Source organism: Peromyscus eremicus, chromosome 5 (genome assembly GCF_949786415.1).
Source record: "Peromyscus eremicus chromosome 5, PerEre_H2_v1, whole genome shotgun sequence".
NCBI lineage: Eukaryota > Metazoa > Chordata > Mammalia > Rodentia > Cricetidae > Peromyscus > Peromyscus eremicus.
Window position 1 is genome coordinate 102,335,445 of NC_081420.1, and position 23,316 is coordinate 102,358,760.

At 50.3% G+C, this 23,316-nt stretch overlaps 3 protein-coding genes across 4 annotated transcripts in view; 2 read left to right on the forward strand and 1 right to left on the reverse strand.

Moving 5' to 3' along the window:
- The first annotated feature begins 826 nt into the window (after nucleotides 1–826).
- Nucleotides 827–4,224, forward strand: Psmb10 (proteasome 20S subunit beta 10). Of its 2 annotated transcripts, XM_059262578.1 has the most exons (8): nucleotides 827–1,201; nucleotides 1,409–1,496; nucleotides 1,586–1,683; nucleotides 1,793–1,933; nucleotides 2,203–2,318; nucleotides 2,432–2,490; nucleotides 3,066–3,217; nucleotides 3,326–3,437. In XM_059262578.1, exons 1-8 carry the CDS (start codon nucleotides 1,146–1,148, stop codon nucleotides 3,435–3,437), a joined length of 822 nt encoding a protein of 273 aa, XP_059118561.1. In that variant the 5' UTR covers nucleotides 827–1,145. The 2 variants fall into 2 exon arrangements, with proteins under 2 accessions (XP_059118561.1, XP_059118560.1); XM_059262577.1 differs by lacking the exon at nucleotides 3,066–3,217 and having other exon boundaries at nucleotides 828–1,201; nucleotides 3,326–4,224.
- Nucleotides 4,225–4,772: 548 nt separating this feature from the next.
- On the forward strand, nucleotides 4,773–7,219 carry Ctrl (chymotrypsin like). Its single transcript, XM_059262579.1, has 7 exons — nucleotides 4,773–5,349; nucleotides 5,914–6,017; nucleotides 6,107–6,186; nucleotides 6,295–6,376; nucleotides 6,530–6,710; nucleotides 6,787–6,920; nucleotides 7,007–7,219. Exons 1-7 carry the CDS (start codon nucleotides 5,298–5,300, stop codon nucleotides 7,166–7,168), a joined length of 795 nt encoding a protein of 264 aa, XP_059118562.1. The 5' UTR covers nucleotides 4,773–5,297; the 3' UTR covers nucleotides 7,169–7,219.
- A 1,384-nt stretch (nucleotides 7,220–8,603) lies between these two features.
- Nucleotides 8,604–23,316, reverse strand: part of Pskh1 (protein serine kinase H1) — a 34,618-nt gene continuing 19,905 nt past the window's right edge. Inside the window, exon 3 of the mRNA XM_059264097.1 lies at nucleotides 8,604–9,614. Within this exon, the coding sequence (XP_059120080.1) occupies nucleotides 9,297–9,614 (318 nt within the window). The 3' untranslated portion in view covers nucleotides 8,604–9,296. The remainder of the gene's footprint in view (nucleotides 9,615–23,316) is intronic.

Here is a 23,316-nt window from a genome sequence, read left to right on the forward strand (position 1 = left end):
AACTCCAGTTGTAGGGGATCTGACAACCTCACACAGACATACATGCAGGCAAAACACCAATGCACTTAAAAATAAATAGAGCCTGGCAGTGGTGGCGCATGCGTTTAACCCAGCACTTGGGAGGCGGAGGCAGGCAGATCTCTATGAGTTCGAGGCCAGCCTGGTCTATAGAGCTAGTTCCAGGACAGCCAGGGGTACACAGAGAAACCCTGTCTCAAAATAATCAGGACTACACAGAGAAATCCTGGAGAGAGAGAGAGAGAGAGAGAGAGAGAGAGAGAGAGAGAGAGAGAGAGAGAGAGAGAGAGAAGTTTAGAGCTAGGTGGTAGTGGCACATGCCTTTAATCTCTGCATTCAGACCAGCATGGTCTGCAGAGCTAGTTCCAGGACAGTGAACACTACATGGAGAAACCCTGTCTCAAAAACTAAAAAAAAAAAAAAAAAAAAAAGTTTAGGATCTGAAGAAATGACAAGTCATCTAAGGAAGGCTTAGTTTGGCGCTCCAGAGATAGCTCAGAAGTTAAGAGCACTTGTTGCACCTGCACGAGCACCCACACGGTGGTTCACAACTATCTGGAATACCAGTTCCGGGGAATCTGATGCCCTCTTCTGACCTTGGTGGGCACCTAGCATGCACGAGCCACATTCATTCATAGACATAATTAAACCTAAAAGGGCTTAATTTCGGGGTTGGGGATTTAGCTCAGTGGTAGAGTGCTTGTCTAGCAAGCGCAAGGCCCTGAGTTCGGTCCTCAGCTCCGAATTAAAAAAAAAAAAAAAAAAAGCGCTTAACTTCGACTTATCTTTAAAAAGTTATGTGTATGAGTGTTTTGTCTGCGTACAGTGCTCACGGTGTCAGATGAGACGGGGATGGAGGAACCGAGGAGCACTGTGGAAGACCCGGTGAGAGGTGCCTCTCCTTCCTCAAGCTACCTGGGACTAGAGGCAAAGATGAAAGTGAAACAGAAGACGCACAAAGCCGCCAAAAGCCTCTGAACTAGGGTGGAGTTGAAAGCGAAAGTGGGAAGCGTCCTGCTCAACCCCACAGAAGCCGAGGCAGACGCCTTTCTGCTTCCCTGGGCTTCACTCTTTTCGTCTAATCCACCCATCGACCCCCGGGTCTCAGCTGGCTTCCCTGCCCCAAGATGCTGAAGCAGGCAGTGGAACCCAGAGGAGGCTTCTCTTTCGAGAACTGCCAGAGGTGAAGCGGGAGTGGAGTTCTAGTTGCGAGCTGCTGCTTCCCTACTATAGGCACTTTTAGGGGGGGTGCGGGGTGGGGGAGTGGAACTGGGAACCTTATGTTGGGACTTAACCCAGGAGATGAGGAAAGTAGAGATGGTTTTGGGGACCGGTTCAAGGACCCTCCCTAGAAGCAGAACTAAAACGCGAGTCACCCCACGTTTTCCAGGAATGCGTCCTTGGAACAGGTCCTGTCAGGCCTTCGGGTCCCTCATGCACGCAAGACCGGGACTACCATCGCGGGACTTGTGTTCCGAGTGAGCAGGGCGGTAGGGCTGGAGAGCTAGAATGGCGCCATTGTGGAGAAGACGGGGTGGGCAGTAAGTCTGGGGCTCTTCCTCTGCAGGATGGAGTTATCTTGGGCGCCGATACGCGGGCCACTAACGATTCGGTCGTGGCGGACAAAAACTGCGAGAAGATCCACTTCATCGCCCCCAAAATCTAGTAAGAATCCCCCAGCCCAGTCCCCACACTCTAACAAAAGCTGCAGTCACTCATGCCCTACTCTGTCCCTGCGCGTCCCTGTCCACACCCACCATCCCTTTGCCCGCAGCTGCTGTGGGGCTGGAGTAGCTGCGGACACTGAGATGACCACGCGGATGGCAGCTTCCAAGATGGAGCTACATGCGCTGTCCACCGGCCGTGAGCCTCGGGTGGCCACTGTCACCCGTATCCTGCGCCAGACACTCTTCCGGTGAGGAGGTGGGGTGAAGATGACCCCTCGAGGGGGTATCTGCAGGTAGGCAGGGTTGTCAGGCGTGTGTGTTGGGGAACCGAAGGTCAGGCTGCTACCTGCAGAGAGACCGGAAGAAGCCGGGCTGGTCTGACCAAAGCTGAGTTCCGGAAGAAGCAACATCAATTGTAGGACGCCAGGTCACAGGAAGGGGTGGGATTCAGACCGAGAAGCGGCATAAGGGGCGGGGCCTGGCTCCAGCTGGCCGTAACAGCGCCCACTGTTCACAGGTACCAAGGCCACGTGGGAGCATCACTGATCGTGGGCGGGGTTGACCTAACCGGGCCGCAGCTCTATGGCGTGCACCCGCACGGTTCCTACAGCCGTTTGCCCTTTACGGCCCTGGGTGAGTGCTTCCATCCATTTCCCAAGGATCCTGCCCCTGCAACCCTACCTCCAAGGTTTGTTCCCCAGATGGGGCGGCTACAGCTAACTTCAGGAGCCCCTTTCCACCTGCAGGCTCTGGACAGGATGCAGCCTTGGCACTGCTGGAGGACAGGTTCCAGCCAAACATGACGGTGAGCGGCTTGTGCCCATTACTTCATGCTCACATGCCAAAAACAAAAACAAAAAACAAAAGCAAAACCCTGGCCAAGTATAGAAATAAGGAAGGCTTGTAGGGGAAGTAGATGATACCTGAGTAGGGATTGAATGATGTTGAAGGTCCAGTCAGTAACCAAGCTTAGACCGCTGAAAGACGCTGAAGCTCACAAAGGACCATTACTGAAGGAGAGGTAAACCCCAGTGGGTTTCTTTATGAGGTCTGAGGTCTGGGCTTTGGAGTGGGATAGAGATAGGTGACAATGTGCTTCTAAGGCCCAGAGAGAAACTCAGTGACAGAGAACTGGATTGGCGGGTGGGAAGACTGCTGGAAGGGGGGGCTATAAGTGTAAGGGACGCTGAGAAGTTTGTAGAGAGGACAGGGGTGGAGGGAACACAGGGTTTGGGGAGAGAGGGAGTCGGAGACCAAGGGACTGGCGGGAGAGAAAAGAGGTTGAGTTTGCACACACGGCAAGTTGTCTAGGCTTCGAGATTAACAAAGTCCTCAGGTTCGGGTGAGGCAACACCGGGTTCCTTTAACCTCATCCACAAGCTGGAGGCTGCCCAAGAGCTGCTGGTGGAAGCCATCACTGCGGGAATCCTGGGTGACCTGGGCTCTGGAGGCAGTGTGGATGCGTGCGTGATCACTGCAGCAGGCGCCAAGCTGCTGAGAACACTGAGCTCACCCACAAAGCCTGTGCAGAGGTAGGAGCAGGGGAGAGGTGGGCTGCAGTCTTCACAAGCGCGACAAATAGAAGGCCTGTCGGGACAGCACAGGCTGCATGCTGAAAGGCTGGCCCTCCTCCTTTCTAGAGCTGGCCGTTACCACTTCGCTCCTGGAACCACAGCTGTCCTGACCCAGGAAGTGAAACCCCTGAACCTGGAGCTTCTGGAGGAAACTGTGCAGGCCATGGAGGTGGAATAAAGTGGCCTAAGACTTAGAGGTTGGAACAAGGGGGAATAAACCCAGGAAATACAAACACTTCAACAGAAGACTGTCATTCTTGAGAAGAGTGGGACAAGCAGCTTTGTGGCTGAGGTATCTAAGGACCCGAGGCCTGGTTCCTGGCCTGAGGTACTTACTCTTCATCATCACCTCAGGGATCTGTCCATTCAGAATCCCAGCCCAGCTAGCACTACAGGCTTTGAGATGGAAAGCTACATCCTGTCATCCCCAAACCAAATTCCACACAGCAGAAGCTTACCCCACCAGTACCCCATCTTGTAAGACCCCAAGGACAGCCCTTACTCAGAGCCTTTCCTTGGCTTATCAGTGACCCCCATTGCCACCAGGTCCACTCCAAGGGAGCTAAAATGCTGATGGAGCAGCCATTTCCCGACTCAAAGGGCAAGTTCTCACCAAGCACCCCTAACCCCCTACAGGGCCTCTACCTATGATACCCCTCAAATGACCAGGCGTGTGTGAGCCACTGGTGAAAAGCTGGGCCGTCTGCACCTGTGGGGTTGTGATTAGGGAGAGTGACTCCAAGTTCTCTGGGCTGAAAGGGGTCGTGGACTCATGGGAAGATGACACATTTAACAAGAAACCTTCGCTAAGCACCCACGGAGTGCCAGGCCCACTGGGTGCTGGTGGGAACATCCTGATCTCAGAGTAGCTATGCTCCCCTGGGGCTTCAGAACGGATAAATCTCGTTCTCCAGAGAGGCTCTCGTCCAGGCTGGACATCCTTGGCCCCTGACTGTGTGTTCCCTAACATTTTATTATGAAAAATTTTATATACAATTATAAAGTTGGGGAAATTGTTCACTAAACATCCACATGTCCACCAGAATTTATAATTCATATTTTTGTTGTATTTGATCTTATGTCTATCTATTCCTTTATTCACCCATTCACTTGTTTCACTTTTTAGACTGAGGTATTTTTAATATTTTTTTTTAATCTAAAATTGATTTATTTATTTTACATCCCAACCCAGTTTCCCTCCCTCTTCTCCTCCCAGTCCCTCCTCTAGACTGAGGTATTCTTGAGCCAGTCAAAGCCTTTGACATCCTAGAAAATTCAAGCCAACTCACCTTTTACAACTCCGCACCTCCCCTCCACTGATTAAGCCCAGCCTGGAGCTCAGTAACAAATGCACTGTGGACAGATGGCAACCTGAGGTCTAGAAACAGATCTCACGACTGTCACTTCTCTACTTCCAACTTCAGTCCAGAGTCTCTCAGCCACGGAGGGCTCACTCACACTTACAGAGATGTAGGTCTTAAAGGGTTTGGGCCCCATCCCACCTCATGCTGGTAAGACAGTCAGCATCTTTGGGCAAACCTCTGACTCCTGTTCCATACTGATGAGAAATCTGAGATCGTGTCTGTTAGGATTCACAACCTGCCAGGCCCTCCATCCCTGGTCTTCACAGCAGAGGTGGCCACATCTGGCCATTCTTAGCACCAATCATAATACCTGTATGTTCTGAGCAGGCTTCTCTGGGAGTCCAGTATTCCTGATAGCCCTGGGAAACTTCATAGGTCCCAGCCACCAGTTTGACACTTTAGACATAGTTCAGCCATATGTCTTGGTATCCAGTGACCAACACTTGGGGTAGCAGGTGGTTCAGAAAGCCAATAGGAAGCCAAAGCTTGGGGAGCCACCTCCCCAAGGTGAGAGCCTCACACCTGGATACTTGATAATTCCTCTTCTAGGCAGGTGTGGGAGTGTGCTAAGACCACACAGCTGGTCTAGTCTCAAGCCCAAGGCTTCTGCCCAAGGACAAGGGTCCCCATAAATAAAGCTAGGCCATTCTCAACCTCACTCATTATCTCCCACAATGTTACTGCTCAGCCTAACCCTTAGCCTGGTCCTCCTTGGCTCCTCCTGGGGTAAGTGGGCTAGGACCAAAGCCTGACTGAACAACCTAGGAAAACTGAGCTCCCAGCTCCTGTTTAGGGGCCCAGAGAAGGAGCTAGAAGGGAAAAGGACAGTGTAGGCAAAGGAAAAAACTGATGCAGCTAGGCAAAAAAGGAGCCTTCAGGGCTGGGGGTGAGGGAAGAGCCAGGGACCAGTCTCACAAATGAGCCAGGAGCTTGAGCCAGACTCAAGAAGACTCAGGAAAACATGAAAGATGTGTATAGTCTAAGCAAAGCAGACCTTAACTGCTCAGGCCTAGAGGAATAGAGGGCCAGGGAGATGACCCCAGGAATCGGAGTAAAGTGGCCTGAAGAACGTCAGGACTAGGCTGGTAGATGGGATAGAGTGCACAGGATTTGAAGGCTAGTGGGATGGGTAACCAGATAGCTGTGTGTGCCTAAAGGCACCCAAGGGAAGGGCTAGTGAGTGGTCCTCTTGCTTTGGATTCCTCTGGAATACTCAGCTTGGAGGCCCCTGGAGGAAGACTGTAGGGAGAGGTAGGCTGGGATGTGGATCCTCACCAGCCCTCTGTTCAGGCTGTGGTGTTCCTGCCATCACACCTGTATTGAGCTACAACCAGAGGATTGTCAATGGGGAGAACGCCGTGTCGGGCTCCTGGCCCTGGCAGGTGTCTCTGCAGGTACACACTCCTGGGGTGGGCCAGGGTCCTGCATGCTTTATGCCTATAGGTAACTTAAGCCCATTCACATAGCTGACTTTTAACCCTAGGAAAGCAATGGCTACCACTTCTGTGGTGGTTCTCTCATCAGCCAGAACTGGGTAGTCACTGCAGCCCACTGCCAAGTCACGTGAGTGTAATCCACCGGCCCTGCCCCGTCCATCTCTTTCCACTTCCTTCCCTTGGATGTCCCCTCTGAAACCCCCCTGGCAGCTACCCATTCCCATTATCCTTGCAGTCCTGGGCAACACTTTGTTGTTTTGGGAGAGTACGACCGATCTTCCAATGCCGAGCCTGTGCAAGTGCTGTCCATCTCGAAGGTGAGTACCTGGCCGCACGTACAGAAAGGAAAAATGGGCCTCAGGTGGCCGGCTTTGGACCAGAAGCTCAAGCACGCCCTGACCTACCCCTCAGTACCAACCCCGGGTACGGGCACCTGCTCCAGCTTTCCATGGCTTTTCCTGGCTCCATAGGCCATTACCCACCCTAGCTGGAACCCCACCACTATGAACAATGACGTGACCCTCTTGAAGCTCGCCTCACCGGCCCAGTACACACGGCGAATCTCACCCGTCTGCCTGGCTTCCTCAAACGAGGCGCTGCCCGCAGGCCTCACCTGTGTCACCACCGGCTGGGGCCGCACCAGTGGTGTGGGTAAGAACTCGGGTAAGGGCGAGGGGGGCCCGGATAGGCATCCTGGGCCAGCCTGACCGCCTTTCCCGGCCCACAGGCAATGTGACGCCAGCACGTCTGCAGCAGGTAGTTCTCCCCCTGGTCACTGTCAATCAGTGTCGGCAGTACTGGGGTTCGAGGATTACTGATTCCATGATATGTGCAGGTGGTTCGGGCGCCTCCTCGTGCCAGGTAAGCAGAGGCACCCTGTCTTCTGCACTGTCCCATGGTACACTTCCCCAACTGCCAGAGCAACTTTTCCCATTCTTCCCTTCCAGGGTGACTCAGGAGGCCCTCTTGTCTGCCAGAAAGGAAACACCTGGGTGCTTATTGGTATCGTCTCCTGGGGCACTCAGAACTGCAATGTGCAGGCACCAGCCATGTACGCTCGAGTTAGCAAGTTCAACACCTGGATCAACCAGGTCATGGCCTATAACTAAACTGACCACAGGTCCTTTCCCCCTCTCAATCCAATAAAGACACCAGACTCAGTTCTCTCGTGTATCCTGGTCTTCCATCCTGGCTTGGTGGAAAGGAGAAACTCTTGAGGGCTCTACCCCTGACCAGGACTTTGTCATCCCAGGCTGTGGCCCCTTACTCCTCTTTTTGAACAATGCACTAGTCCCATGGCAGTCAGGGTGGTCAGAAAAAATGGCAGCCTTCACGGGGGAGGGCAGCCTGTTTATTGGATACAGAAGATACATTTACAGAGTACACAAAATAAATAACTGCACATTCTCCATCCACAGTCCATGGCAGGAAGGTCTGGTGGACCTATCAAAGGCCCAAGACATGAGCTCCCTCTGCCCTATCCTCACAACCAGGCCTATTCTGGGCAAGAAAGAAAATAAATCCCCAGTGGTTCACACCCCCAGAGATTCCTGGGGAACTGGTAGGTGGGGGGATTCTGAGGCTGTGAGGCTCAGGTCCTCCACTGCCTCCTATCCAGGGGGCAGGAGGAGGCTGTAAGGAGAGGGTATATAAGGCACAGTTGACTTGGCACAGAGTGGTCTCTTTGGTTTGGTTTCCCAATGGAGGTGGCATACATAGAGAGGGCCTAGCCCAAGGCTGCCCCTACTGAGAGGAGCTGAATGGGACTCAGACTCTTCCAGCTGACAGAGGCTCTTAGTCTAGCTAAGGCCCAAGCTAGGCTCTGTCTGGCCCCTTCCTACCCACTGAAAGCAGCTACAGAGGGAGGGAACTTGGATTCCAGCCTAGTGTGATGGTGGTAGGGAGACCATGACAGCTATTGGAACTGTTGTGGCTCAGTTCTCTGGGACAGCAATCCCTGCAACCCTACCCTACCTCCCAGAAGAGCTCCCTCAGCCTGACTCAATGGGGCCAGCCTGGAAAGTTAATGCTATAAGAAGAAGTGGGCACAGGGCAGATAGGGCAAGGCCAGCTCTTCAGCAAGGTCAGCACCCAAGGCACCCAGGGTTCAGAAGCAGGTAACACAGTACGGCTAAGTTCCAGGGTGAGGTTTGGAGAAGCTGAGCAGAAGGGGAGTTGAGCAGCCCAGGACTCTCCCCCAATTCAGCAACTCCTTTCTTTCCCCTTCCTTTTGGAGGGCTGTGGGTTTGCAAGGGTGTGCCCCAGTCACCACCCCTCCCCTGGCCACCTATACCCAGACAAGACACTAGATGGCGCCATTATGGAGCTATAAAGAGGGCATGGCAGCTTTAGAAAGGAACCAGCAAAGGGCAATACCAAAGGATGGAACAAGAGTTGATGATGGATTCTGGGGAGGACCCTCTTCAGGCACATCCATCCCCCCAGGTAGCAGCAGTGGAGCTCCCTTTAACCCCTCACGGTTGGGAAGAAGGCAGCTGGGGAACGAAATGGGCATCCAAGTAGGGGAGGGAGACAAGAGTGCAAAGACACTGAGGGTGAGAGGCAGGATCTCTCTCACAGAGAGGCTGGAGCCCGAGGCTAAGGTCCACGCCACAGTCCTCCCACCAGAGGTCCTGGCAAGTCTAGGGGCTAGAAAGGGTCCCTAGTGGCACCATGAAGAAAGCTTGCTCTTGGCTGGGGGAAATGATGGGGTTGCTTGGATCTGACTAGGGCTCAGGCACCAATGAGGCACCCGGGCTTGCAATCTAGCTATGACAAAAGCTAGACTCCCACTGGAGCGTAATCTTAGGGATTAGCATGACGTAAGATATGGGAGCTAGACCAATGCTTTGTGGAGGAAAGGGGGGTTTATAAAAGTGACAGATTCAGAGAGTCCAAAGCCATAGGACCCTTTTTACCCAATTCTATAGACCCCTTTGGTCCAAGACAGAGGCAAACATTAAGGAGATCAGTGGGGACTGGGTCCTGCCCTTTCTTCCAGCTCAGAGCAGCTGCGTACCAGGCTCCCAGTTTAGATGGTCCTGGGCCACCATTTCATAACAGGCCCAGGCCCATGACAGGAGGTAGGGACTACTAAAGCACAGAGAAGAGCTGGGTCCAGACATGCTCTATATACAGCTGGTCATGATGCCTAGGTACAGAAAACATTGGGCCCAGGTGACAGAGCAGAGAGTGGCCAAGATGAGACAACAGTGTGTCCATGTCATAGCTAGTGGCTCAGCCATTGTATTGCTGCTGATAGCGCAGGTTTAGCTCCCGCAGTTCGCGCTCTCGAACACGGCGTGACTTGTTGGAGCGTGTGGAGCGGCTGGAACGTGTGGACTGGGAAGATTTGGTGCTCTGGCAGCGAGAGGAAGCACGCTTGAGGAGATTCTGGGAGATGGATCGGTGCAGATTCTTCATGGAAGAAGAGGCTGCCATGCTTACCACCCATGGGTGTCTCAAGGCCTGCAGTGCGGTCATCCGGGCTCCAGGGTCCACTGTCAGCAGGCGGTCGATGAAGTCCTTGGCCAGGTTAGATACACTAGGCCAGGGCTAGAAGGCAGGACAAGCATTAGTGTGAGAGGCTCAACACTGCCCTCCCATGTGGATCCACCTGGATTTGTGCAGGCTAGAGAGGGAGCACCCTCCTCACGGGCAGCACACTGGAGCTCCTTTCCCTCCCCTGAATGCTGACTCAGGTAACTGAGCAGGCGTTGCCTGGTGATGAGTCTGACAAGGAGGAAAAGGACCCGTCATCTATCCTAGGGAGCCTGACTAAAGGAGCTGGACCCTGCCAAGACCCCCAACCTACCCTACAGAGGTTTTTCTTTTAAACACGGCCTCTCTGTATAGCCCTGGATGTCCTGAAACTAAATATGTAGACCAAGCTGGCCTGTAACTCACAGGGATCCACCTGCCTCTTCTTCCTGAGTGCTGGGATTAAAGGCCTGTGTCACCACATCTGGCTGGGAGATTTCAACATTTATTTTATATGTATGTACCTGAGTATATGTATATCCACCACATACATGCAGGCGCCCATGGAGGACAGATGGAACTGGAGTTTCAGGCAGTTGAGAGCCCTCTGGGGTATTGAGAACTGAACCTAGGTCCTTTATAAAGACAGCTCTTAACTGCTGAGCCATCTCTCCAGTTCTAGATTTTTAAAGAAAGTGATCCAAATTTTCTTACCATGTCTAAGCTCCAACAACCATCCATCTGGACCAAGTACAGTAGAGGAGAATTTTATGGTCCTTACTGAGAGGGTCTCACCTCCTAATTTCCAAGGAATTCCCTGCCTCAGTCTCCAAGTACCAAGAGAAAAAAATCATTTAATGTATCTATATTTCTCAGCTTGGTGACAGTGTAGGGACTTCTGGGGACAGGTAACGATGATGACCCTTCTCAGAGGCTCTGTCTAGTCTGTATGACTTCTTTGAGCCACAAAGCTCCTATAATTAGCCAGGTGTAGTGGTGAATGCCTTTAATCTCAGCATTTGGGAGACAGAGACAGGCAGATGCCTGTGAGTCTAAGGCCAGTATGGTCTACATAGTGAGACCCTATCTCAAAACAACAAAACAATTCCTCTAAGTATTATGTACCAGCCTCCCTTCTACTACATTTCTGTCCCTGCAGAGCTCTCCTAAAAGTCTGTTCTGCTACAGGTAACCAGAGCTGCCTTGTCTTAGCCATTCACCAAGCAGCAGTCAATCCCTAGGTCTCAGGCTCCCTAGCTTGCCTTTACCTGGATGAACTTAAATTCTTAGGGTAAAGGAAATTTCCTTAGGTGCTCTCCTAGCCCCAGTGCTTACAATTATTCTAGCCTGTGAGTTCCAAGTTGATTATTCCCATTAGATGGTACTGAGTCCTAGTGCTTGGCACAGCACATGTAGAAGGTACTCAGTAGGTACAGGTGTAGTGAATTAACCATCAGTGGATGCTGTCTAATGAGTATTCATTGCGGAAGCTGCTGCAGGCCATGGATCTCAGCCTGGTGGAGTTAAGTGCCATGGATCCTTAAGCTGACCTACTGGAGGACAGTTCTGGGGCCCTGAATCTCCTGAGAGAACTTCTAGACAGGCTATGATGCTCCTTAAAGGGTAGGCGACCAGCTAATTCCCTGTTCTGCTGTATAGGCTCTACTATGACGCCAGGGCCACTACTGCCTTCGTTACTGTGACTTGAAGGCTGTCTGTCCTACTTCATGGCACCTTTTACCTTGGGGAGCCTCTGAACATGCTCTCCAGGGTACTCAGGCACACCTTACAGAAGTCCACATTCCAGGTAGGGACATGGCCATTTAACAAAGACACACAGCTGCTGATTCATATCACCCTAGCAGGGTTCCCTTGACCTCTTGCTAGACAAGAGGTCACCCCTTCCCAACTGCTAGATAGAAGTGATGCAGAGAGAAGACTCATCTGGACTCCTAAGGAAGAGGTAGGTGGTTTTCTTGTAGTTACTGTCCTCACCTGCCTGTTAGAAAGCAAATCTCGCCAGGCAGTGGTGGCATATGCTTTTAATCCCAGCACTCAGGAGACACAGGCAGGAGGATCTCTGTGAGTTTGAGGCCAGCCTGGGCTACAGAGCAAATTCCAGGACAGCCAGAGCTGTTACAGAGAGAAATCAAACCCTGTCCCCTCCCAAAAAAGAAGGAAAGACACCTATTCACATAAAGTATTTTTTCTTTAAAGAAAGCAAGGTGGATTGCTGCTGCTATCTGAGTACAAGCCTCTACCTCTCACAAGACAGAAGCAGCAGCCCTAGCAGAGCACCTGATGAACATGGCCAAGCCCAGAGCTAAACAGATCAGATCAGAATATCTGCCTTGTGCCGTCCTGCTGGGTTTCTCTAGTAACTAGGAAAAGCTATTGCTTGTTGAAGAACAGCTCCAAGGCAGACCAGGGTACTCTGAACAGAGCTAAATGATTCTAAGTCTGTCCCTTACTCAATTCTGAACAGAAGGAACAACTCCTAAGCCAGGCATTTTGGTACACACATAAGATCCCAGTACTTAGCCAGGCAGTGGTGGCACACACCTTTAATCCCAGTGCTTGGGAGGCAGAGGCAGGTGGATCTCTCTGAGTTCGAGGCCAGCCCGGTCTACAGAGTGAGTTCCAGGACAGCCAGGGCTACAAAGAGAAACTCTGACTTGAAAAAACAACAGTAGTAATAATAGTGATGATGATGATGATGATAATAATAAAAGATCACAGTACTTGGCAGGTGGAGGCAGGAGGATCAGGAGTTCAAAGCCATCCTGTACTAATTTATAGACAATGCGAAGCTAGTTTAGGCCTCCTGAGACCCTATCACAAACACCCGCCTCAAAACAAGAGTCACAGTTTCTCTGCAGAAGGCGGGACAGTGGGAAAGCTGGATTCACAAGCTAGAAGCCTAAACAAGGATGAATTGGAGGCCTTCTCACTTCAGATCCTCACCCAGTTAAAGCATGGACTCCTGCAGCTTGCAACCAGTCTGATGCTGTCTTAGAAGGGCCTCTCACCAGACCTGCACAGTGAGTTTAAACATCTCCATCTCCAGAGCAGCACAGGCACGCACCAGGCACTAACCCCTGCTGCCTGTGAGGCGCTCAGTCTGTTAGTACAAAGCGAGCCAGATTGATCCATCCTTCCTACTCCCCCAGACTCTCGCCTCATCAATTATTGTGTCCGTGCCACTGTGTACAGAATGCCAATGGACTCGTTTGTCTGCAGGCCAGCAAGCTCTATGGAAGGCCCCAACACTCCCCATCTTGGAAGAGCTGGGAGCAACTATGCTGGTAGTGGTCCCCAAGCCAATGTGACTCAGTCTATCTAACCTTTGTGTGTTAGAAAAAATTGCAGTAAAAAGTTAAGCAGGCTGATCACAGGAAAGTAGTCCTCGTCCAGCTAGAAGACAGTAAAGCTGGGGCTTGGGGTGACCTCCAGTTGAGTGACCTTGAAAAGTTTACCTATTTCTCTCACATTACTCAGAAAGGTAAGGTCTCCTCTATCTTCCACAGTCCCACTTCTGGACTCATATCTAGTCTAGCACCTCCCATTACCTGAAGCCCATCCCACCTGCTTCTCTGGAGCCTAAGTATGTCTACCAGGCTATGACTGACAGGTCAGGAGGTATTCTGGACATGAGAAAAAGAAAAATGATTAAACAGCCACACCCTTCAGTTTCCAAAGTTCTAACTGCTTTCTCTGGCTAAAGGACAGAACTTTGACCTCAGTATATATCCTTGTGGTCAGACAGGGACATTCATGGGCCTCAGGTGGCTGACAGATGGGACAGGTCCCAACTAGCAGCTGGTTAATCTCCCATTTGTTTCTACCTGTATCTGGACAGATAGGAAACACAGGACAGGGTGAGGGCCAGCAGGAAGAGGTCAGTTGGCTCTGCCTGCAGACAATCAGGAGATCAGAAGACAGCTTCAATATACATGCTCCTAGCCCATACTCTCCATGAGTCTCTGGACACTGCTTGGGTGGGGCTGGGCCCTGTGCTGAGGCTGTGGGAGGAAGGTAATCATTGTCACTCTGAGTCTGACCATCAAGTGGGCTGCCTTTTTCCCTAGTACACAGACTCCCAAAGACCTTTTTTCCTTGCAGTGAAAGTACCTATTCTTGAGGTTATAACAGTGGAGGAGACAACTGTAAAGAGTAGGAGGGACCACTCCCTAAGCACCCCCTCACCAATTTCCCCTCATTATCCCCTACTTTTCTCCTGGGCAAAGTCATTCCGCTGTGGACTCCAACTCTCTCCTAGAGGGAGAGGCACCAATATACAAAGGCATTGTGGTCCAGTTCAGAGAATGTCTCCCTTTTTCTCTGCCCCTTCTACTTGAGTGGGATGGCAAGGACATTTCCCAAAGACATGACATAGCCTCAATTTGAGCCTGAAAGCTAAGGGTATGAGGTTGGAGCACCTGTCCAGCCTAGGCTACATAGGGATAGGAAAGCTGCTTCCTTCTGGCAACAGACCCTGATCACCTGCTGCCTCAGACTTCCTCTGGCAAAAGGCTGACCACTCTCAAGTGAGACTACAAGAGAACCAAAGGCCCAGGTCTCTTCTGGATGGCGTCAGAGTGACAGGATAGTGTCAGGCTATGAGCCCGGTGACCAATTCCACTTTCTTGTATGACCTAAGAGAACTCACATCCTCCCAACTTTCAACATGGAGAGAATGAACACAACATAATTCTCAGTGTCTCCTAATTTTGAAAGTTCTGGATTTTAAGAACATGGCTTCCCATCTCTTTTCACTCCTTGGCTGCATGTGAGGCAGAGGATGTGATATTCTAGCTGACCTCCTGACCCCTGAGGTTCCTTACTCATCCCATGACTTTGGGATAAGGGGTCGTCCTGCTGCACAGAAGCCAGGGGGAGGAAGGAACAGAGCCGGGCTTGCTAACATGACTCAGCTCTTCCTTCAGCTTTGTCTCAAGAGGTATTTTTATATTTTCAGACCCAGTATTCCCACCCTCAAAGGCCTCCTCTCTGTACTTACGTGGGCCTGAATCAAAGCCGAGAAAAGGGCACAGAAGAAATTCTGGGAAATAGAGCTTTGGGTTTGCTCAGGAGAGCAGAACTCTCATTGTAACAACAATGACAACACACTCTGAAGCTGCCTCCAAGGTTATGTTTTTCGAAAAAGGTTTGGACACTGGTGAACCCGCTGATCAAGACAGCAACACCGGGATCCCTCCCAACCCTGAGATTCCATAGTGGCTAGGGAAGGAGTGAGCAGCCAAGAAGAGGATGTGGAAGGCCAGTCTAAACACAGAAAAATAACAGAGGTTTTGTAGAGACAAGGTCTCACAGGTCAGCCTCAGCCTCTGGATGTTGGAATTCTAAGTGTGTACCATCATGCCTTGCTGGGCTTTGCTTTTGTTTTTGTTTTGAGACAGTTCTTTGTGTTTCTCAGGTCGGTCTCAAACTCCTGGGCTCAAGTGACCCTACCACTTGACTTGACATCCTCAGCTGCATTCAGCTGTAAACAGTTTTGGTATTTTGTTTGTTTCTGTAGTGCTTCGAGCACACTAGGCAAGTGGATCATCTCCAGCCCTGAAATTTGCATTTGATCTTAGCCCAGCGATTCTGAACCATATCAGATATTTATATTACAATTCATAACAGCAACAAAATTACAGTCATGAAGTAGCAATGAAATAATACATGAGGAACTAATGCCCGGCTGACCTTGAACTTCTGATCCTCCTGTTTCCACCCCGAGGTATACACCATTCCTGGTATATGTAGTGCTCAGGTTCAAACACAGGGGCTCAGGTATACTAGGAAAGGCTCTACCAACTGAGATACACACCCAGTCCTCCATTTTAATTCTGAAGTGGAATTGAGCCTCAGTGGCTGTTAGAATCTTACTCACAGATGTTGTGGTCTCTGTCTTTGGAGGTCTGTGTCCCTAGAACCCTAGGAACAGCAGGATTTATCTCAGGACCAGGACTTGGTCAATACTGAATAGCAGGATAAGTAAAGAGATGAAGGTAACTCAGTTTTCTGCTTAAGTGAGCCAGACAGCATTGGACCAGAGCCCAATATGGGGTAGCATGCATGTACTGGGACACAGAGAAAACAAGGCAGTCTAGGCAGAAAGAGTGGCCCTGGGAGGTGAGAGCCTAAGTGGGGAAGGGGAGTATACAGAGGTATGGCCAATAGGGGACAGGTGGACCAGGTAGGTCACCATAACCATCACCCAATAGAGTTAGCATCTATCTTAGTTGAGGCGGAGGGAGTGGAGTGTATGAGGCCATGAGTGAATCTGAAGAAGTCAGAATGTGGGAGAGATGACAGTCTGGCAGCTCCCAGAACTAGAGAGCCTGGAAGCAACAGAGCCTATGAGAAGGAGGTACTGTCCCGGTGAAGACAGACAGTGAAGAGGAGAGGGAGGGGACCACTCATGCACAGGGAAGGACTCTGAGCACAGCCATGTTATTCCCTTTTGCTGGAGGGCCTCTGAGGGCTGGAAATGGAAATGGCAGAGATGAAGGGTAGCTCTAGCCAAGGCTGACGAGTTGCTGGAGTGTTTGGAGCAAGGCCTTTCTGTAGGAAGGGCTAAATGCAGCAGTGTAAGGAATGGCAGCTGCTTGTATCACTACAGCCAAGGTACTGCTCTCTGGGGAGTGTGTAACCAGGGCAGCAGCAACAGAAGAATGCCTAAAGGATTAGACTCTGGAACCTGCAGCCCAAGAGGTAGCACATGATGGGGCTCTGTTCCTCTTTCCCGTGGAGCCTGCCTGCTGCCCCATCACATAAAGAACGGCCCTTATCTCCGTAAGCGAGGATTCCAACCAAGGATAGGTCTCCCTCCAGCCATTGAGAATCCACTGCCCATACCCAGTGGCCCAAACAAGGCCACCTTTCAGTGATACATGTTGCTAGATATTAAGGAAGGCCTGTCTGAGGGTAACAGCAGTCTAGTTTGTTTATGTCTAGTGCATGCACATTGGGCAAAACTGAGGTCCATTCCAATGTGGTTCAGATCACATGGAATAGAAGACTGAGTCACGCTGGGTAGTAGTGAAGTGCACACCTTTAATCTCAGCACTTGGGAGGCAGAGGCAGGCGAATCTCTGTGAGTTTGAGGCCAGCCTGGTCTACAAAGTGAGTTCCAGGACAGCCAGGGCTGTTACTCAGAGAAACTCTGTCTCGAAAAACCAAAAAAGGAAAAGATTCATCTCTTCATTCATCCTGCCATCCCATATTGGCATGGGATGTCCAAGTACTGGTGCTGAGCCAAGTCCTGGTGTCCCTTATTTGTGTCTTCTTGCCATGGCAGCTATAAATTTGGGAAAACCATCATATAAGCCCACCCGAGTGCAAGAGCTATGAGGAAAAGAAGCGAGGAAGGGTGAGGTGAAGGGAGGGTCAGGGAAGAGCTGACTTTAAATACTCATCTTATTACAGGGTGACCAGAACTAAATGGTGTTAGTCCAACTCACTGCTCCTCAAGAACCTTGGCCCAAGCAGAAGGATGGCTGGCATACAGACCAGAGACCCATCCCTGGGAGAGCGCCTCCCACCATCCCATATTCCCCAGGCAGAAGCAGGGTGGAATTCTTCTCCCACCAACTCTGTCACCTGCTCAGAGGCACTTATTCTCCTGAATAAGGCTTTGTGAGCCTCTGCCCAAGCCCACCTGTTCCTGGTGTAGTCACCCAGGCTCACTCACGGCTCAGAATGCCCAAGTGGAGGAGGATGGCAATTCAGGATTCTAAATTCCAAAGACAGCAGAACTGCTGATGGCCCCAGCATTCTGCCATCAATCCTTCAAGAGCCTCTTCATACATCCTGCCTCTAGGAATAGAACCCTTGACAAAAGCAATGACATCAGGCCGAGGACTGTCACATTTCTTGTCAAGCGAAGCACAGCAGCTCTGAGTGAGAGAACCCCAACTATGCTTCAGTATGAATCTACAGATGACTCACATCCTGTGTTCACTCCTTTAAAAACAGCTCCTCCAGCCTCCTGAGGTCTTCTCCTGTTACAGGAAGTTCACCTCTTGGGGTGATTTGTGTCTTCAGTCTTCTCCCACCCTCATACAGGCCTGCCTTGTCCCTCAGCAATGTGTTCCCCATCACTTCCACATTATCTTCTTTATCAGCACCTCTAAACAGGGTAAACTCAGAATTCTCTTTGCAATATTAACCATCTGCATGCATTTCCTCTTCTTTCAGTGTCCTGTATTTGCCCCGAGTGATGAGCACATTCACCCCTGGCATTCTGTGCACCCTTCTGTCTTGGGGCCCACAGGCAGCTCCGGCCAGCAGTCTCCTAAGCACACCCCCAGCAAGGTCTCTGCTTCATCTTGCCTAACAGCAGCTGCATTTGGGACCCTTCCCAGGGCATCACCAGTGACTACTTGTACTTCCCTTAGAAGAAACCAGAAGAACATTCCTTCTAATCATCACTTATAAATACTCCAGTTCGGGCTGGAGAGATGGCTCAGAGGTTAAGAGCACCGACTTTTCTTCCAGAGGTCCTGAGTTCAATTCCCAGCACCCACATGGTGGCTCACAACCATCGGTAATGAGATCTGGTGCCCTCTTCTGTATACATAATAAATAAATAAACCTTTAAAAGAAAATAAATAAATAAATACTCCAGTTCAACCCAGTAAATGTTGAGATAGGTCCTATGGTGTGCTAAGCCAGGGCTGTGGGGGGGCATATGTGTTGACACACAGTGTCCTCTAGAACCTCACAGGTCAAGTAAGGAGGATGTGTCCACACACAACATTCAAGGAAGCACTGAAACAGACACCTGAAACATGCTGAGGGGTGTGCTGCCAGGAAAGGAGAATGCAGTCCCTGAAGCCAAGACAGCTCACATTCCGATCCCAGGCCTGCTGCCCCTTAGTGTGAAATCACTGACAAGTCACTTAACCACACTAGCCTCAATTTCCCTATGTGTAAAATGTGGGAACTGGAGATGCTAGATAGCACACCCAGCTCAGTACCCTGTATCTCTACACAATGGCAGTGGTCAGCATTATTCCTAAAGAAAGCAATCTTTTTTTTTCTTCAGTTTTTCGAGATAGGGTTTCTTTGTGTGTAGCTCTGGCTGTCCTGAAACTCCCTTTGTAGACCAGGCTAGGCTTGAACTCACAGAGATCCGCCTTCCTCTGCCTCCCAAGTGCTGGGATTAAAGATGTGTGCCACCACTGCCCAGTAAGAAAACAATCTTTGAATTGGACCTTTCGTAGCTGATAAATATCCAAGGTCAACACCAAGAAGAAATAGAATAGTTTGAGCAAAACCTCCCTGTGCTGAGTGAATGAAGCAAATGTCTGGGGCCTGTGGGATGTACACATGGGTGCAGCCTGAGCCTGGACTTTGGACTGACGTATCAAGTCAGGATTGTGGAAGACCACAGGGCCCCATCAGGTCTATGAAGGAAGTCACAGAGGGTGGTCCAGAAGCCTCTCCATCTGCCTTCAACACTGAGGCTCCTCCTGCAGAGCTGGGCTTCGGCATCACTTTCCTAACCACACAGAGCCTCCGTCTCCAACAGGCCCAAGAGCCACGCTGAGGTCATTCTAACACCATCCAATTAATTAGGCATCTCCTGGAACACCTTCTGCCGCATGCGTCCTGTCAAGAAGCTGGGGGTCTCAGCAGCACAGGGTTCCCCAAAATAAGCCCTCAGCCTCCTTCACTGCTGCTCAACTCTCTCACACAGTCTCCTATTTCACTCCTGGAGCTCAGTCAGTCAGGTTCCCTTTTCTGAGTCTACCTATGCAAGAGCCTTCTGTTGGCTGTGTAGACAAACCCTGCAAGGAATAAGGACACCAGACAGGGCTTGGTGTACAGGAAACACCACCGTGAGGGGACAGAATACAGGAAAGTTTCCCTAGAAAGGCACCAGGACCAAGAGACTTACTTTATAGTGAGGAAATGTCTCTTGCCACACCTCGCTGAGCTCACAATGGGAGTTCCTCTCTCTTCACAGCAGCATCCCTTCAACAACCAGGCAAGTTTCTCTGGTAGGGCCTTGCTCCATTAGCAGGCATGGAGACAAACAGGCATCACACAACACACAATAGATGGCTGGTATGAGGGCCGGGCCCAGCAACCTGACCTGAGACACACAGCCCATGTTCTAGACCGCCCACACCCAATGACTCTTCATGCCAGGTCTTTGGGGATACGTGCTTGCCAAAAAGGATTCATTCTGCCGCAATTCCTGTTCTAATTCTCTCTCCTCAAGCAACTTCCAGCTCCACAGAGATGGGGTACAGATTTTCATGTCTCTTGTATTTTTCCCAGATACGCTTGTGGGTAGGCAGTGACCAGCAGGACAAAGAGAACTGGTCTCCGCACAGAGGATCAGATCTAGCAAGGAAACCACTTCTCCCAGGCAACAGCCAGACAAATCACTTCAAAGCTTCCCACAAAGGGCAGATAGTAGATCTGTTCTGGGGGTCAGCCAAGCTCATGTTAGCAGAAAAATATGACCAGGGTCTGCCAGGAATTTGACTCTGAACTAGGAACTGATGCGTTCAACTCCAACTAGAGGTTAGTGGAGGCAAAGACTGGGTATTGCCCAGCTCCTACACTCACACTAAGAGTCCAGCCTCAGCCGGGCGGTGGTGGCACACGCCTTTAATCCCAGCACTCGGGAGGCAAAGCCAGGCGGATCTCTGTGAGTTCGAGGCCAGCCTGGACTACCAAGTGAGTTCCAGAAAAGGCGCAAAGATACACAGAGAAACCCTGTCTCGAAAAACCAAAAAAAAAAGAGTCCAGCCTCATGGCCCATGACTCCATCGGAGCAGAGCAGAATCTCTGGTTCTAGTCTTGAATTCCAGCAAAAGCAGGAGGCCTGAGTACATCCCTACTCCGTTCATCTGTTATTCCCCCATGCTCAGATAATCAATAGCTAGGTAGCCAGACTGTGCAAGCTCCAATTAAATAAACTGCTTGATCAACAACTGCCAGGATCAGAGATTCTTAGGTGTCCTTACAGATTTCTCAAGTCTTTCCACTTGCGAAACACATACTCTCTCTTGCTCCCTCCTCTAGCTAAGCTCCACGCTGCCCTGTCATCTGGAGGGACCCTCAGCAGCTTGACACCATACAAAGCTCAGAATAGAAGTAGCCTTTCAACTTTCAAACACGCATGCTCTAATTAAAGCATCAGTTTCAGCTATAACCTAATGCAGTCCCTGAGCCTCCTATCAAGACCACAGAACTTTCTGAGTGCCTCTACAGGATTCTCTGGCTGACCTGTGGCATCCTCCACTGTTTAGCACAAGTATGTGAGAATCAATTTTTGAATCACATACCTATTCACTTCAAATCTCCAAAGAACAGACCAGGCATGAGCTTTCCATGGTGTTGACACCCTGTGGAAAGTATCAGGTGTTCTATAATAACCCTTTACTCCAGAGACCATACATAGGTGTCCGGGTAAACAGTTATCACCCTCTCGTAAATGGTGCCTGTGACAGGGCTGCACTGAAGAGGAAGGCTTCTGTCCTCACATCATTGCCACCTTGGAAATATATCACCCGGGGACCCTCCTAGAGAAGAGCAGCTCCATTCCTGAGAAAGGGACATCCTTGACTAACCCCACAACTTCATCTGCAAACTATGGGGGAGGCTGATAGAGCATGGGATCCCAAGCATGAGACAGAGTGAGTGATATGAGGCCCTGGGTGACTCTTACAAGGAACACTGTCCTGAGCCAGGTGATGGGGATGAGAGAGGCCAGGCCCAAATCCCTGGGAGGAAAGCTAGGGCACAGAAGACAGTTGCTCCCAGAGCTCCTTCCCTTCTGTGCAGGTTACCAAAAAAAAAAAAAAAAAAAAAAAGGCAGAAATGGCAGCTGACAGTGGCGATGCACACCTCTAATCCCAAGATTAGCAGTTCAAGGCCATCCTTGGCTACACAGAACTTCAGGTCAGTCTGGACTACATGAGACTCTCCCTCAAAAAAACAAAGCAAAGGGGCACTTAAATGTGCTCAGTAGGTAAAGCATGATCTGACTTTGATTCCCAGAATCTACACAAAGGTGTAAAGAGACAACCTACTCCACAAAGTTGTCCTCTGACCTCTACATACATGCTGTGGCATGCACATACCCACACACTCACATTATGCACATACACAATAATAAACAAAGCATTAAGAAGTAAAACACAAAGCAAAATCAAATAACAACAAAAAGAGGCAAAGACACCAATAGCAGCACCGTGGCAGCCCCGGCCCTGAGGGGAGCACTCTGTACTTTGGGGGAGGGGCCCTCACTGTCTTGGCAGAGTCCTACAGTCCTGTAAATCTCAGCTCCTGTTCCTCACGAAGCACGGTACACTCTTCCACAAGCACACAGGCACTCTCCAGCTTGCCGAATTTGCAGTCTACTGCGGTCAGCCTCCTCTCCTACCCAGTCAGCATCCTCCTGAAGAGCAACCAGCAATGACTCTCTTTGCACCTCCCTTTAGCAACCAGCAATGCTAAAATCTGACAATATTTTTTGCAAGTGTCAGAAGCACCCATGGACCTGGATACACAAACTGGATAGGTTGCTATTTGAATTTGGCACATGCTTAGCATTTGTTGGTATATAACTTACCATTTAAATATGTGAGCTAAAGCTAGGTATGGTGGTACATGCTTGTAATCCCAGCATTTAAGAAACAGAGGCATGCCGGGCGGTGGTGGCGCACGCCTTTAATCCCAGCACTCTGGAGGCAGAGCCAGGTGGATCTCTGTGAGTTCGAGGCCAGCCTGGGCTACCAAGTGAGTTCCAGGAAAGGCACAAAGCTACACAGAGAAACCCTGTCTCGAAAGACCAAAAAAAAAAAAAAAAAAAAAAAAAAAAAGAAAGAAACAGAGGCAGGAGGATTAAAAGTTGAAGGGCCAGCCTTGGTTATATATTGAGTGTGAGGCTAGTCTGGGCTATATGAGACTGTCTCAAAACAAAAGCAAACTAACTTCTAACATCTTAAGAGCAGATCTGGTTTCTCTTTTAAAAATCAAAAGATGAGGATACATGGGGTCCTTATTGTTGTCTGGCAAAACTAAACAGAGATAAGAAACTGTTCCTGAGGATGGGGCATATTCATTCTAGCTTATGTGATACTCAGTGGAACAGACACTGGAGAGACGCTACCCCACATTCACCTCTGAGCTCACCTGCAGCTACTAGGCCAAGTCACAGCTTCCCACTGCCAGCGGCCACTGCCAGCACCCCACTGCCAGCGCCTGCATCTCTCTGCCTCTCTACCTGAGGGCTTTATCCAGCACTTAACATTCAAGATAGGCAAGAAACATACGGGATTTAATGCCAAAAAGAAATTCTAAAGATTTTTTATCTGTTAATTATGAATATGTGTGTGTGGAGGTATGTGCATGTGTGTGCTGCTGCCCACGGAGGTGGGTCCCTGGAGCTGGACTTACATAGGTGGTTGCAAGCTGACCAACATGGGTGCTGGGAATGGAACCCAGGACCTCCACAAGAGCAATATGCACTCTGAACCACGGAACCATCTCTCCAGTCCCCACCTCCCACAAAAGAAATTCTTTACTCATAAGGTATGGTCGTTACACTTAAACACACACACTTGCTCTTTGGTGATACGTTTCTATGACACATTCCACATAATTATTCACAAGGCTGAAAGTGGGACTAATTTCTAGTATCCCACAGTGGTAGCCCAAGTGGCAGTTCACTTCTGTGTGTGTGGTGTCTGGATGCACATGCGTTCCTGTGTGTACGTACAGGTACACACACATATGTATGATG

What these genes read in the sequence shown, in the direction of transcription:
- Psmb10 (XM_059262578.1), top strand. Translation starts at nt 1,146, where the DNA reads ATGCTGAAGCAGGCAGTGGAACCCAGAGGAGGCTTCTCTTTCGAGAAC. An exon ending in TTCATCGCCCCCAAAATCTA is followed by an intron (nt 1,684 to 1,792) that starts GTAAGAATCCCC and finishes CTTTGCCCGCAG; the next exon opens with CTGCTGTGGGGCTGGAGTAG. An exon ending in CTGCGCCAGACACTCTTCCG is followed by an intron (nt 1,934 to 2,202) that starts GTGAGGAGGTGG and finishes CACTGTTCACAG; the next exon opens with GTACCAAGGCCACGTGGGAG.
- Ctrl (XM_059262579.1), top strand. Translation starts at nt 5,298, where the DNA reads ATGTTACTGCTCAGCCTAACCCTTAGCCTGGTCCTCCTTGGCTCCTCC. An exon ending in GCAGCCCACTGCCAAGTCAC is followed by an intron (nt 6,187 to 6,294) that starts GTGAGTGTAATC and finishes TTATCCTTGCAG; the next exon opens with TCCTGGGCAACACTTTGTTG. An exon ending in AAGTGCTGTCCATCTCGAAG is followed by an intron (nt 6,377 to 6,529) that starts GTGAGTACCTGG and finishes CTGGCTCCATAG; the next exon opens with GCCATTACCCACCCTAGCTG.